Here is a 15027-nt window from a genome sequence, read left to right as displayed (position 1 = left end):
TCTGGGAGGTGGTCTCACCTCCCTGTGACATGAAACCTATTGTGCTACCCTCCCCTGCTTGAGCTTGGCCCAGCAGGAGGAGGGCAGGCTCTGTGGTCTGCAGCAGCCCGAGGTTGCTGTCACGCTTTATACGATTGGTCCTGGGAGCATGGAGGGCTTCCTGGAGGAGCCCTACAGTGGATGGGATCTTACCTCTAACACCGGATACAGTAGTGGGGTGTGATTCCAACATGTCTGATACCAAACACGCCCGGGTTCGTTCCAGCCAGTTTAGAGATGGTCATAGCATAATGATGCATGGCCTCTCTATATCGTAATAGCTGATTCACTGACAAAGCCGGGAGAATGGACACCTGGGTCTGTACGGGTGGTCAGCTCATACAGGGCCACCTTCACATTCGGAACCGAGCACCCTGTCTTTGGGAATTGAAAAGCCTGCTAGAGGGGTGACTTATAGGTTTCAAGTGCAGTGCTGTAAGATATACAAAACCTGAGAGATACATGCCCCAACTCACACAGGCTGCAATGGCAGGCCTGTAGCCAGAGTTTGAAGTGTCCCTTATGGGTGGCATAACACATGCTGTAGCACATGGGGGAATTACTAGGGTACCCCAGCAGCCAATTAGGAATCTACCAAGGTACTCACCAAAGCCAATTCAGGGGGGAAGCACAGTGACTGGTGTCCTGAGTAGCAGGATCCCGGTCAGACTAGTAGAAAAAAACAGTAGAACACCAGCAAAAAGTGGGGGTAACCACGAAAGCAGATCCTACTTTCCTACACAACCTCCCCCCCTCCAAACGTAAGGAGATGAGACTAACCTTGCCCAGTTGAGTCTTCATTTTCTAAGTGGAAATATCTGGAGAGTCCATCTGCGTTTGCATGGTTACCCCTGGGTCTATGTTCCATTTAATAGTCCATCCCCTGTAAGGAAATGACCCAACTCTGAAGTTTGGGGTTTTCACCCTTCATTTGTTTAAACCACAGGAGGGCCTTGTGGTCTGTCTGAACAATGAAGTGATTGCCAAATAAGGTATGGCCTCAACTTCTTCAGGGTCCAGACCACAGCAAAAGGCCTCCCTCTCGTTAGCAGACCAATATTTCTCCAGAGAGGTCAAACTCTGCTTATGAAAGCTACTGGCTGGTCCTGGCCCTCTGCATTAAGTTGTGATAACACAGCCCCTACACCTATCTCAGATTAATCTGTTTAGGGTAGTCAGGACTTTTCAGAATGGGAGCAGTGTGCATGGCCTGCTTCAGGTCATCAAATGCCTTTTGACAGCTTACTATCCACTGAACTTTATTTGGCATTTGTTTGGATGTAAGATCATTCATGGGACTCACAATAGACCCATATACCTTCATAAATCTTCTGTAGTACCCAGTCAGGCCTAAGAAAGCTCTGACCTGAGTCTGGGTAGCGGGAGCAATCCAGTCCGCAATGGCCTGGATTTGGCTCTCCAATGGCTGAACCTGATCTCAACCTACTAGGTGGCCCAAGTACACAACCTTGCTCTGCCCTATCTGGCACTTGGTGGCCTTGATAGTGAGACCTCTCTTTTGCAGGGCCTCCAGAACATTCCTGAGTTGGACCAGGTGATCCTACCAGGCGGATCTAAAGACAGCAATATCGTCTAGATATGCTGTACAATAGGCCTCCAAACCTGTTAGGACTTTGTTCACCAACCTCTGAAATGCGGCAGGGTCATTTTTCAGAACAAAGGGCAGTACAATAAATTGATAATGCCCACTAAGGGTTGAAAATGCTGTGTTTGACTTGGCATCCTCAACTAGTCTGATTTGCCAGTAGCCAGAAATCAGGTCAAATGTGCTCAGAAACGTGGCTGAGGCCCAAGTATCTATGAGCTCATCTGCCCTTGAGGCCTCTGTAGTCCAAACAAAACCTCCTCTCTCTTTTTCCACCCTTTGTGTGAGGTTTGGGAACTAGGAATAATGGAATAACCCACGGGCTATCTGAAGGCTCAAAGACCTCCAGTTCCAGCATCTTTTGGTCCTCTGTCCTGATGCAATCCCTGACATGGTAGTCTGTATGTATATTTTAGTCTTGACAGGCAGGCTGTCACCTGTGTCCACTTCATTGGTGCACCCTGGCTGGGTGTCAGGAAGAACATGTGTCTGTACCGATTGAGGACTTGCCTACAATCAGCTTGCTGATGGTCAGTGAGGCTGCCTGCCAAGACTACTCCACCCACTGACCCACCATCAGGGTTCTCGAAGAGGAGATCAGGGAGAGGGTTACTCTTCCTTCTGTCGCTCATCAGTTGCCATGAGCAAGCTCATGTCGGCCCTGTCCACAAAATGTTTCAGGCGGTTCACATGAAGTACCCTGTGGGGACTTCTTGGAGTACCTAGGTCCACCAAGTAGGTAACCTCATCTTTTTGTTCAAGGACGGTGTAGGAGCCACTCCACTTTTCTTGGAGAGCTGCTGAGGCCACAGGCTCAACCCACACTTTCTGGCCTGGTCAAGACAGCCTTTTGGTCATTACAAGCTTTTTGAAGTTCTTGGCTGGCCTCCACGTTTTTGTTGGCCTTCTTCGTGTACTCAGCCATACGTGAACACAATTCCAAGGCCAGTCCACAATATCCTGTTTGGGGGGATTGAAAGGTTGCTCCCAGCCCTCCTTAACTATACACAATGGACCCCTAACTGGATGTCCAAATAGAAGTTCAAATGGGCTATAGCCCTCCCCTTCTGAGGAACCTCTGTGTAGGAAAAGAGAAGGCAGGGTAGTAAGACATCCCATTTTCGCTTGAGCTTTTCTGGGCGTCCCATGATCATACCCTTGAGGGTCTTGTTAAACCTTTCAGCAAGACCATTGCAATGTGGATGGTAGAGTGTGTTAAACTTGTAGTTCACTCCACATTGCAGTGATGTAACTTGACATGATGTTGGTACCTCTGTCAGTTAAGACCTCCTTAGGGAAGCCCAACCTAGAAAAGGTTTCCAGGAGGGCCCTGACCACTGCAATCGCTGTAGTGGTTCTAAGGGGAATGGATTCTGGGTACCTATTACATGGTCCACCAACGCTAATATAACTGTGCCCACATGCAGTTGGAGGATTCAAGGGACCAACAATGCCAATCCCTACCCTCTCAAAGGGAACCCCAACCACTGGAAGTGGAATTATGGGGGCCTAAATAGTGCAACCTGACTTACCAGTGGCTTGGCAAGTGACACAAGAGTGACAAAGCTACTTGGTGTCTTCAAACATATGGTGCCAGTGGAAAAAAGGGACAAGACTGTCCCAAGTCTTGCTTTGCCCTAAGTGTCCTGGAAAAGGAATATCACGTGCTAGCGATAGAGGAAACCCTTTGAACTTCTGGGACTATTATTAACCTCCTGGTGGCACCTGGCTTGGGGTATCTACCTTCAGATTACAGGAGTCCTTCTTCGCAGTAGATCCTATGGGACCCACTGCTATTCCCAGCTTCCTCAGCAGCAGCCTGCTGTCTGAGGGGTTCAAGACAGGGGCAGGTCTGCTGCTCCACACTCAAGTCTACCCTGGAAGGGCCGCCTGCCCCCAAGAACTCTGCCTGGTCAGGCCCAAGTTCCTCTGGAACAGTTCCTTCACAGGGACTGAGATTATCTAAGGAGGTTTATCTCACAGGGAGTTTGAGAGGAGGGCAATTCCTTACCGTTCCTGCCCCTTCTCTTTGGAGGTACCTGGTCCCTTTTTCCATGATCCAGTGCTCCTTCAAAACTGAGCTGTTTGGCCAGAGCCCTGGTGATAGCAAAGACATTGGCAGAAATCATTTCTGCATGAGTCCTGAGCTCTACTTCAGCCCAGGTTGAAGTTTCCAAATCATGCCCAACAAACAATCTAAAGGTAGGTCTGGACATACCACAACTCTTTTAGGACCAGTTACCCCTTCCCAACAACAGGCAGGTCCTGTCAGAGCTTCATTCTCCCACCAACTGTCTGATGACTTAACTTCGACTCCCTTTACACATCAACATTATATTTCATCATTCACTCTCAGCATTCCAGATATCATGTCAGATATCCAGGGAATGGAGATAACCAGGATACTACATATATTCTACAAAACTGATTTTCCATCACAACCACTTTCAATGAATTGGGTAGGGTATAGGAAAATTTGATACAACCTGGAAGTGTACTGGATTCAACCTAGGCTTCTGCTTGGAGAAAGTAATATGCATGCTATTAAATTGGACATGAACCACAGCTTGCATGAGTAACTGAGTAATGATTTAGAATTCTGGTTAGGGGTCTGAAAAACAAATACCTGGTCTGTATTAACAGAAACCACCATCAGCAAACAGGCATCTGCCTAATAGTCAAAGAGTTTGCTCTTAGCTAGGAGCGGTGGAAGCAGAACCATAATCAAAAGTGCCAGGTATCACCTCCCATACCAATAACTTACAAATCCTGGTGGATTACTTTAACCTGTCTACCTTTTTCAGCAAATCGATTGTTGCATTTAATGTATCTAGATATCTGAAGTCATCCAGAATGTCAGACTTACATCTGAGGGGTTGTTGCTTTTAAATGTGTGTCAGCAGAGCAGACTTCCTTGGAATCCTGTAAAAGGCCTTTATGAGAGCAGTTTTGTGGAAGGGCAAGGTTGGTATTATACTCATATATGTCATTGTTGTCTGCTTTTCTGAAAATCTTAAAACATTTTATTGATTTAGCTGGCAGAGAAGCGAACCACTGACTTCTTTTTTCAGAAAGAGGATACCATTTTATTGGGGGGGGCAAATTAGTCGTTCTCTATAACAAGGGACTGGAAATGTTTCATAATCACTGACTGAATGGTGTAACTTTTCGTATCTACCATCTGAAACCTCCAATTACGAGTTTCAAACATCTGCAGCTTTGTGAAACGCTTAGTTTCTCATTTACTTGGAATTAGGTATTGATGTAGTGTGAAGCTAACACCAAGATGCTGAGGAGAGCTTTACAGTAGAAGATTTTGCAAGGTTGAGCATTATGAAGATGAAGCATTTTACGTGACACTGCAATATACAATTCAACAACAAAAGAGTGACTTATGGCGCAAAGGGAAAGTGAAAATTGCAACCAAAAAGTGGGGGGGGGGGTGAATATGTGATGGAAAAAAACCTCTGTTTTTTAAAAGAACCCTCACTCCCCAATCTAGTTGGTGGCATGCTTCATCATTGGGTTCCCACCAGGGAGACCAAATGTCTCCCCGGTGTGCTACAACGCCTGAATTACAGTGGAGCATTTTTTTTTCGTGTGCTCATGAAAAGCAGTGAGTGAAGTATTTAAAAGATGGCAAACTGCTCCCAAAAGTAATTTTAATGAAAGAACAGAATGCGATCTTTAAAATCTAGTGTAGTGGATACTTGTTGGTTATAAAATTTAATCAACTGTATCCTCCATTAATTGTGAAAAAAGGTCGACATGTTTCAGCTAGAGATTGCTTAAATCAGCATAGCTTTCATCAGGACCAAGAAAATAACCCCCTGGCGGTATACGCATGCTAAGGCGCACACTGACCAGGGCGGTGTGTGTGTATTGTGTTTGGTAAGTTGGTGTGTGTATTGTGTACTGGTTGTCTGTCCGCGGCCCGATTGGGCCATGGACGGACAAGCAGTAGGTCACAGGAGGGTTTCACCGTAGACTAAAATCATGTACGGCGAGTATAACCCCCGCCGCGTATCCCATGGGGTAAAGGTATCTCAATCCTCACATTTAGGGCCCTTGGTAATTCCAGGAGCGCCTAGGGGTAAAAATCGTGAGTTTTTACCAAACACAATACACGCACACCCCCCAGGTCAGGGTGCGCCTTAGTGTGCGTATACCGCCAGTGGGTTATTTTCTTGGTCCTGATGAAAGCTATGCTGATTTAGGCAATCTCTAGCACAAACATGTCGACCTTTTTTCACAATTAATGGAGGATACAGTTAGTTCAATTTTATAACCAACATGTATCCACTACACTTGATTTTAACGATCGTATTCTGTTCTCTCATTAAAATTACTTTTGGGAGCAGTTTGCCATCTTTTAAATACTTCACTCACTCCTTTTCATGAGCACACGAAAAAACCTGCTCCGCTGTAATTCAGGCATTGTAGCACACCGGGGAGACATTCGGTCTCCCTGGTGAGAATCCAATGATGAAGCATGTCACCAACTAGTTTGGTGAGTGAGGGTTCTTTTAAAAAACAGAGGTTTTTTTCATCACATATTCACCTCCCCCACTTTTGGGTTGCAAAATCACTGTTCCTTTGCTCCATAAGTCACTCTTTTGTTGTTGAACAGTATTCATTAGGGGACTAAGAGTGATCTCAATCCCTGTCTCTCCTGTTGTGGTTATATACTGCAATATACAAACCAGGATGTCATCAGAATATGAATCTGGTAGTGTACACTGTTCAATCAGTGCTGTACAAACTGAGGCAGATTTCATGATTTTTAAAGAATCACCTTATTTGTTTTGGTCAAGTGCCAAATCTGGAAAAAGAACTCAGCCACTAAAATCTAAACTGCCCACCAAAATTTGGGGTCAAGTATGACCTTTTACTGCTGCTGCCTCTTCAGTAATAATGATAATTCACAATTGTGAGGAATCATCGGGCTGCTTGGAATCCCTGGATCATAATATATACTGCTTTAGCACTTCTTCTGCTCAATTCATAGCTTCTCGTGTAAAGCATTTGTTTAATTAATTAATTAATTAATTGTGGGTTTATATAGCGCTAGAATCAACTCCCGGAGGAGTATCTCCGCGCTTCGACCGCTGGGGAACCCGTCCTGGCTCACCCTGAGAGATGGTCCCTAATGGGTATCTCTAAGGTGCGACCAAGCATCCCCGGCGGTCTGGGGGGCCGTTGTGAAGATGAGGCAAGCTAATGCCCAGAGTTGCCGAGTGTGGTCCCTGACTGGAGTAGGCACCGAGGCTAGAATTATCGAGCCCGCTGACCCTGGTCCACGACCCTGCCGCGTCGGGAATCGAACCCTGGTCCCGGACCGTCCTCTGCTTACGGGTCTGCCGCCTCTAACCAGTGAGCCACACCACTCCAAGCTACCCTTCAGGTAGATAACTTCTTCTACAGTATTTTAGCCATGTTTTCTAAAAAACACATTAAAACTCTATTCATCATGAGGATGCACAATAAAAAGGTCTTAAAAAGAATACATACATAAGCTAATATGACAGCATCTTACCTGGGATGAAACACTAATTTCCAGTTTTAAAACCTCATCTAATAAACGAAGTAAACTCTGGAACTCTGGGTCCTGATAGTCAAATCGATCACCGAAACTGATGGCACAGATAACATTTGAAACACTGCTGTTGATATGAAAGTGAGGGTCAAACGGCTGACCTACATGAAATACAAAAATATGGTGGTCAAAATATAGGTAACTCTTCACAATGTCAATAATAAAGAAAAGCATGTTGTTATGTGTTGTGATTTGTTAATTTAATTGGAACTGGGTGACATCCGATGGAATTGTATCAGAAGATGCCTACTTGTGACTTTGTTCTGATGGAGTACAAAGGGGGTTAACGTCTCCTGCCTGGCTGGGAAGACTTCTTCTCCTTGTGGTCTGAGATGCAATATAGTACAAGAAAAAACAGACGTCTCCAAGTGATTCTTGCACAACATTATACATGGACATTCACAATACATTTCATGCACATATCTTCTCAGGAGTTTCTGGAATATTTGTGCTAAACCGGTGGTCTAATAGGGATTTGGGGGGTAGCCCACCATAGCGAGGACTGCCCCTTGTTTTTTGGGGAAGTGGAGCAATTGGTCGACTGCCCAGGTTCTTGGGCATTTTTTAGGCTACGTATGTAGGCCAAGGGGTATACAGCTGGGCATTTTGAGGTGACCAGCTACCATTTTGTCTAGGTGACAATGTGGCTGGTATCTGTTAGGTTCTGTTTTGGCCCACCCACCTGTTTTTTTAATTAGGGGTTTGGGAGGGGTGTTTCTTCTTACACTTCCCAGCCCTTATTTGGCAAACTTTGGAAAAGGTGTGCAAGGGGGGGTTAACTACTATGTATGATAGTAGCTTTGAGGCACGTGCAGAGGTCATTGGTGAGACGTTTCCATGGTTTACGAAGCTTATTGTTGTTGACAGCGGCAATTCAGGCTGAAAGGCAACAAACAGGTAGTCAAGTTCACGCCTGGAAGAGCCAGGAAGTTAAAAGGTCATGTAGGAAGTTTAGTTACTTAGAGGTTAATAGTTGTAGAAAAGAAGGAGGGGAGTTTTAAGGTATAAGATGCAGTTGATCAGCTCTGGAGCAAGTACACAGTGACAGAATGAAGTTGTTGTGTGGGGGGGGGGGAGTTTAGAGCTAGGCGTAGCTTACCAAAGGTGAACAACTTTGTATAGGGAGGTATGTAGCTTTGTAAGGCAAATGCCCAGGTTGTTGTTTGTAAAGTGCACCTGTTTCATTAAAGTGACCTTTTCACACAAACCTGGTGTCAGTGGTTGGTGCTGCTACCCTTCTTCCCTCCCGAAATGGGGCTCATAGCTTGGCCATTTTCAATAGTGGATGTGAGCTAGACGAGCTCCTTAACACAAGTCCCACAATATCATTTAAAGTCCAGATTAGGCACTCTTGCCCCCCAGTCCCAATTGTCCTGAGATGCAGGGGACATAGCCGTTGAGTAGTGAGGTGCAGATGATGAAGAAGCACCTCCGAAGATAGAGACAAAGACTAGACACAACCAATCTCAGCATCCCTTTTTGTCAGGACAGCAGACTGTGAGTCTGCGAGGTTGGGGTGGGTTGATGAGCCTAAAGCAACCCTTATGGTCCGCTTTAAGGCCCAGAATTGGAGCTAAGACCAGCACTTCAACTGCCATGGGAAGAAGCAGGATGCGCTGTCGGGATACCAATGGATTAAGAAGGATCCCGTTTCTGCTTTCCTGCCATGTTCTGGAGGGGTGTGACAGCGCCTTTTTAATAAGGGGAGTTTGCGGAATACAGAGGTCTGCTCTCCATCTAGTTGAGCAAGCCCTGAATAGTGACTTTTGTGGGAAGCGGAGTTGTGAGGTGTGGCAAAAGCTTAGTAACATACAGCTTCAAGACTTTTCAGTGCTCCAAGTCAAGTAGCTTGCAATATGAGAACGGTCTCACCCATCCTGTGAGCTCAATTCCCATGTAGATTTGAGTGGAGGAGGAAAGAGGTTCTGCCCCTCCTTTTCCTAAGAGTCAGTTTGGTCCACCACAAATAATTTGCACTGTTGTTGCACTAGTTTAAGTGTAATACGGAAAGACCATAATTTTTGGAGAATCATACAATAATGGTCGAGGAAACTCAGATCGCGGACTTTCTGATATATGCTCCTCTGCCCAGCAAACTTACAAATATTTTACCAGCCATTGACATTCTTCTTCAAGACCCTGGATGCAGTATGGTAGTGGGCAGAAGAAAGAGAAGACATCTGGCCACACAAGCAAACACTGTTTGATGATGCCTCACTCCCCATTATCAGAGACCAATTACCAAAAAAGCCTCAAGCTTACTCCAGAAACAGAAATTGATCTTGATCAGTTGTACACAAATCGCCAAATATTCCACCTCACCAAGGATACGTACAAAAGAATGTGGAGGATGCAGGGAGGAAGAGACTGTCCCAACTCCTAAATTATCCTCTATATAACTTTTATATTGTCCACCTTCACTACTTGCAATAATCCTCACATGAAAAAGTATCCTTCATCCTGACTAACGCTACACTGGAAACAATGTCAGAGATGTATATTGGTGGGTACCTGGGGGTAGGGAATAAGTGACTATTGGCCATATGGTGATATCCCTCTTGAGGGCCACCATGCCCTTTTTCTTTGTATGTTACTGTTCTTCTGTGTTCATTGCTCTTGAGTTTTCTTTGGGGAATAGCTGGGATATAAAACACCAAGGTAAGACGCTTCGATTGTAGAGTTGGCATAAATCTTTTTTCTGTCCTGTGACAGATGCTTCATGTTCACGAGGTGTAGGGTCGGGGTATGGGTTTTATTTTGCCATTTGAAATGTTTTCCTGCTTCCTTGATAATTTTTGAAAAATTGAGCCCTGCTGCTCAGAGACATAAACATCAATATGCACCTAGGTCTTCCCCTTAATGGCTAACCCCAAATGTAAACCCTGTGATGATCAGATACAAATATATAAACATGGAACATAAATGGTCTACTAGATATGCACAAAAGAACTGAGCTTCTTAACGCAGCTAAAATACTTAGCTCGGGCCTACTCTTTCTGTAAAAAAAACCCCACATCTTATGGCCAATAAGTGTCTCTGTTCCTTGCACAAACGTTTTCTTTCACAGGTGTTTCATTAAGACGATTACGAGGGCCTCAAAGGGAACAGCCATATTAATTTGCAACAATGTGTCCTTTAATGCCACGCAGGTTTGCTATGATAATTTAGACAGATATATAGGTGCCATGGGCCTTTTAAAATGGAAACTACTGTCCTTAATTAACATATACACACCACAGCCACTAACATCTGTCTTCTTGGAGATTGTGAACCGATTGTTAGATTATTAACCGAAGGGTCCAGTGGTTTGGGGGGTGATTGGCACTGGGAAGTTGACAGGTCTGGTTACAGATGGGGCAGAGGGACGATCTCTATGAAATATACTTCTTTAATGAAAAAATTAATGGTTACACTAGGCTTATCGGATGTATGGTGTACTATGCAGCCACAAGAACACGGTTTTCCATTTTATGTGGGAGCCCATAAAACATTTTGCTATCTAGACTACATTTTTCTTACCTGATTCAGAGATACAAAGTGTTACACAAGTGCTGATTTTGGCATTCACTAATCAGATCACTCTACTGTGGAGCTAGGTATTGACGGATAACGCACAAAGAACTTGGCTCGCGAAGCCCAGTTATATTTATCAATCGTGTGACAAGGCCAGTAAAACTCTCCATCGCTTGTATAAAAATGTACAACTCTATGAATAAATTACATATCTTACCAAAGAGGATGGCTCAAAATTCTGATCTGGGGTGGCTTGGTGAGTAAAATAACGATGAATTAAACCCAGATCTGTGACTGGGGTGAATGTTTTCCCATTGTGCAACATTCCGTCCATCATCTTGTGTGTTTTGTTGTTCACCCTATGTGGGAAGGGGATGCCCAGAGGTGTGTCCCGTGCTCACTAAGCCACTGGAGTCAAGCTATCCTGGCTGAAGACGGCTGATAGCCAGAAACCGGTCCTAGGATCCTTGATTCGGGTCCAGGGAAGACATGGCTTGGAAGTTCGGGCTGGACTGTTTCCATGAGGCACAGGGTCAAGACTAATTTGCATATGGCCATGTCTGAACCGGGGTGGCTTGGTGAGCAAAATAACGATGGATTAAACCCAGATCTGCGACTGGGAGTGAATGTTTTGTCATTGTGCAACATTCCGTCCATCATCTTGTGTGTTTTGCTCAATAATCAAGGGGGACACAGAGTGGTGTCAATGATTCGCATATTATTATGCTAAATTATATTCACAAAATAAAAGGCTGCCTGTGACATATAAACGTTTTTCTGCTCATCCTCATGCTACAGAGATTGACAGAAGCAGAGAAAGGACTCTTGGAAGGTGACCTTAGTATTGCAGAGCTGTAGGAGGCTCAGCGCCAGTAACAGTCTGGAAAAAAGCCAAGCCCTAATTGACCTCCAGCAGAGTTCTGGAAGATCTACACCCCCAAAATCTTAGATTCACTTGGGGACTTGATAAAGGAACCATTAGAGACAGGCCAATTACCACTGGTCTTGTGTTTGGATGAGATAGTGATTATTCACAAACGGGATTACACCCAAACCTCTGCTAGTCCTACCACTCACTCTCCCTCTTAAATGCCAAAGACAATATAGCTAAGAAGGCCCTTGCAAACTGACTTTCAAAAGTAATCTTTTCCTTAATCCGGCTGGACCAGTACAGGTTTATGCCGGAAACTGTGTTAAGCCGGAAACTGTGTTAAAGTCCTTTCAAGAACATTATAATGTTGACAGTACCCAATTCTTCTGCTTCTTGCGATTATGACATGCAATTAACTCCTACATCTCAGGAGTGGAAGATCTCCCTGTGTTTAGGCTCCTACAAATGAAACTACTGTCAGAAGAATTAGAGTCCATAGGATTACCCAAGTGTTTCGGTCTCTAGTAATCAACCCTGCCAACTCTTTTCACACACTGTGTCAGGATTGTGAACAGGATTTGGACCCTCTTTCTGATAAGAACTGGAGGAAAGCTCAGGTGTGCTCTCAGGAATCAGGCATTGTGTTGAAGTACCAACTAATCCAACTTAACTACTTGAATAGAATATACCTTACACAACACAAACTATGAAAGATTGGTGCAGTGGACTCCCTGATGTACCTCTTATGTTGGAGCCTATTGCACAGATATGGGATGGAGTGAAATCAGCCCCTATCTGGAGGAAGTCCTGGCCTTGTTGGGCTGGAACTTACAAGCAGAACCCAAACTCACCATTTTACATATAAACACAGATCTAGACACAAACAGATAAAAGATGGGTTTATTGTGGTTGGGCATCCTGGTGGCAACAAGAGACACTGCTCACCAGAAAGAAGGCAGACTCTACCTCAGTGGAGATATAGAGGAGGGGACATGACCAATGCATGAGCATGATAAAACCTATATATACTGCCAATTGGGCCTGTGAATGCCACAGTGGATGAAGAAATGTATGTGTAGAGAACTCTGAAATAGAAAGTGATTTGTAGACTGAATTGATAGGTGCTTTGACTCTCTGGTTTGATTGTCGATTATTACCATAATGATTGTCATGTTGTATGGTGGTGGGTGGACAAGGCTTATTACCTTTTTTTTCTTTTGACTTTCCTTGTATCTTTTCTGTTTGTATAATAAATGCAACTCAGTAAAAAATGTATTATAAAAATCTCTAGACTTATTGGGCGGCATTTTATGAACCCAAGGGACGTTGCAAAGTCTTATGTGTGAGACTGGAAGCTTACTGTAAGTCATGTTATCCCTGATCCTGTTTACATCCTGATGCTATGGATAATGTTCTACTTTTAAACTGGTGGACATGTCTTTGCCAGATAGAAAACACAAAACATACAAAATAGTGTTTACGTTCTTGGGACCCAAGCTGGAAAATCTTTCCCAAGTGGGATTATGCCAGCACACAGTACTGAAATTGCGCTGGAAAGATCATAGGAGGCATCTGTTTTGTGCATACATTGTTGCATCATACAAAATACATGCTTTTAAAATGAAAACTAGAAAGGGATTCGGTTTTCCTAAATAAATACCTGCACAGAAGTTTTTAAGAATGAACGTAGAGCATTTTACAGCGACCAATATCGACCACAACCTACTGTCAGCAGCACTTTCCTAGGCCCAAACTGCACACTTCGCCCGCACGGACCTTTCCCGCCATAGACGTAGAAAACCCTGAGCTGATGCCCCACAGAGATCCTGTTCTGCAGCTGGCCACTGGTGATGAACCCCTCTTCGGATCCAGCATCCAGCCTGGCCCACCGACAACCCTGTCGACAAGGGCTTTTCTTCCAAAACGTTTTAAACTTTCACCCTGGACAAACCTGGTCCCTGTGTCCGTCCCACGCTCCATCGTGGTCACCCTTAACTTTTGACTTGACCCTGTCTAGCACAACCAGAAAACCGCACCTGGCACTTAGGGCTTTTCTGGTGCTAATTTTAATTCAAAGTTTTAAAATTCATACTTCCAGTTCTAGTTATTGCATTTTTGTTGTTTGGGTTTCATTTTATTTATTAAAATATTCTCTATGTTTCTAGACTGGTTTGGGATTGTTCTTGTGCTGTGTTTCTACTTAACTACTGATAGTGTTGCAAAAACATTTTAAACATTGCCTCTAAGTTAAGTCTAACTGGTATGTGCCAAGCTATCAGAAGGTTAAGCGCAGGTTCATTCATTGATATTTGTGGGTTAACCTGACAAATCCTGTGGTTATTTATTGAAATGGGCTCTAAACCCCTTCAATAAAAAACCCCGTGTACTGCTCAAAAGGTTCGATGAGGCAATTAAAAAGGCCTATTTCTTGCACAACTGAATACATTTGACATCAGGAATGACATATTTCCTATTGTTTTATGTCATTTTCTGTCTACGTGGTATTTCTGTGCATGTGTGAGGAAATTTGTGTGCAGAAAAACCTGGTATTTCCATTTACTCACGATCCAAATAGATTTCTTTACATCGCGGGTTTTACTCCGCGATGCAAACACAACGCGGTTATTACTACGACTGCGTTGTCACAACGCACTACCTTTACAACGTATGTCGTTACAACGACTTGTGCTAGGTGGAGCGAAGGACTTAGGAATAGTATGATTTACTATTCCAACTCCAGTGTGTGCAACACTAGGGAAAGTGTTGGAATAGTAAATCATACTATTCCTTATCCTAGAGCACCATCTAGCACAAGTCATTGTAACGACTTGCATTGTAAAGGTAGTGCATTGTGTCAACACAGTCGTTGTAACGACTGCGTTGTGTTTGCATCGCGGAGTAAAATCCGCAATGTAAACGTTGTTTCTCTTCTGGGTGCAATTTTACCACACCCAATTACCTTCTCACAAGTAACTGGAACGTTAATCCTCTGGCCAAGCTCTATTTTCTGTAATATCTATGGAGAGGATTGCTGGTAGATGCGCATGGCAAATAGCAATTAAAGTGGAATAAAAAGTAGGAAAACTGAGTAATGCAACTCAAGATTATACGGTTTAGTAACCCAAGTGTTCCGTTCATGTGTATACTAACCTTTCTGTTCTTCTATTACTTCACTTAGGTATCGGATCTCCTCGTTGATTCGTTTTTCCAGGCTCTTTTTACCCATTCCAAAGTTCCTCAAGGCTGATAAAGCAAATCTCCTCTGTTCTTTCCAGGAATGGCCATTAGAATTAATCAACCCTGTGGTAGAAACATTGCATTACAGCTAGTATATATATATATATATATATATATTGTACATGTGAGGACTTAAAAAACAATCAACCTCACATGTGTTAACTA

The 15027-nt window shown here is 44.0% G+C and overlaps 1 protein-coding gene across 1 annotated transcript in view; it reads right to left on the bottom strand.

The window, feature by feature from the left end:
* The window catches only part of LOC144798765 (cytochrome P450 2J2-like), a 515175-nt gene that overhangs the window by 299031 nt on the left and 201117 nt on the right, over positions 1-15027 (bottom strand). The window contains exons 3-4 of the mRNA XM_078669801.1: positions 14776-14925; positions 7182-7342 (exon numbers count right to left, since the gene is read on the bottom strand). Coding sequence (XP_078525927.1) covers positions 7182-7342; positions 14776-14925 — 311 coding nt within the window. The remainder of the gene's footprint in view (positions 1-7181; positions 7343-14775; positions 14926-15027) is intronic.

The sequence above is a fragment of the Lissotriton helveticus genome, chromosome 1_2 (genome assembly GCF_964261635.1).
Source record: "Lissotriton helveticus chromosome 1_2, aLisHel1.1, whole genome shotgun sequence".
Classification (NCBI taxonomy): Eukaryota; Metazoa; Chordata; class Amphibia; order Caudata; family Salamandridae; genus Lissotriton; species Lissotriton helveticus.
The sequence above is the reverse complement of the archived record's forward strand: the minus strand, read 5'-3'. Positions and strand labels throughout refer to the sequence as shown.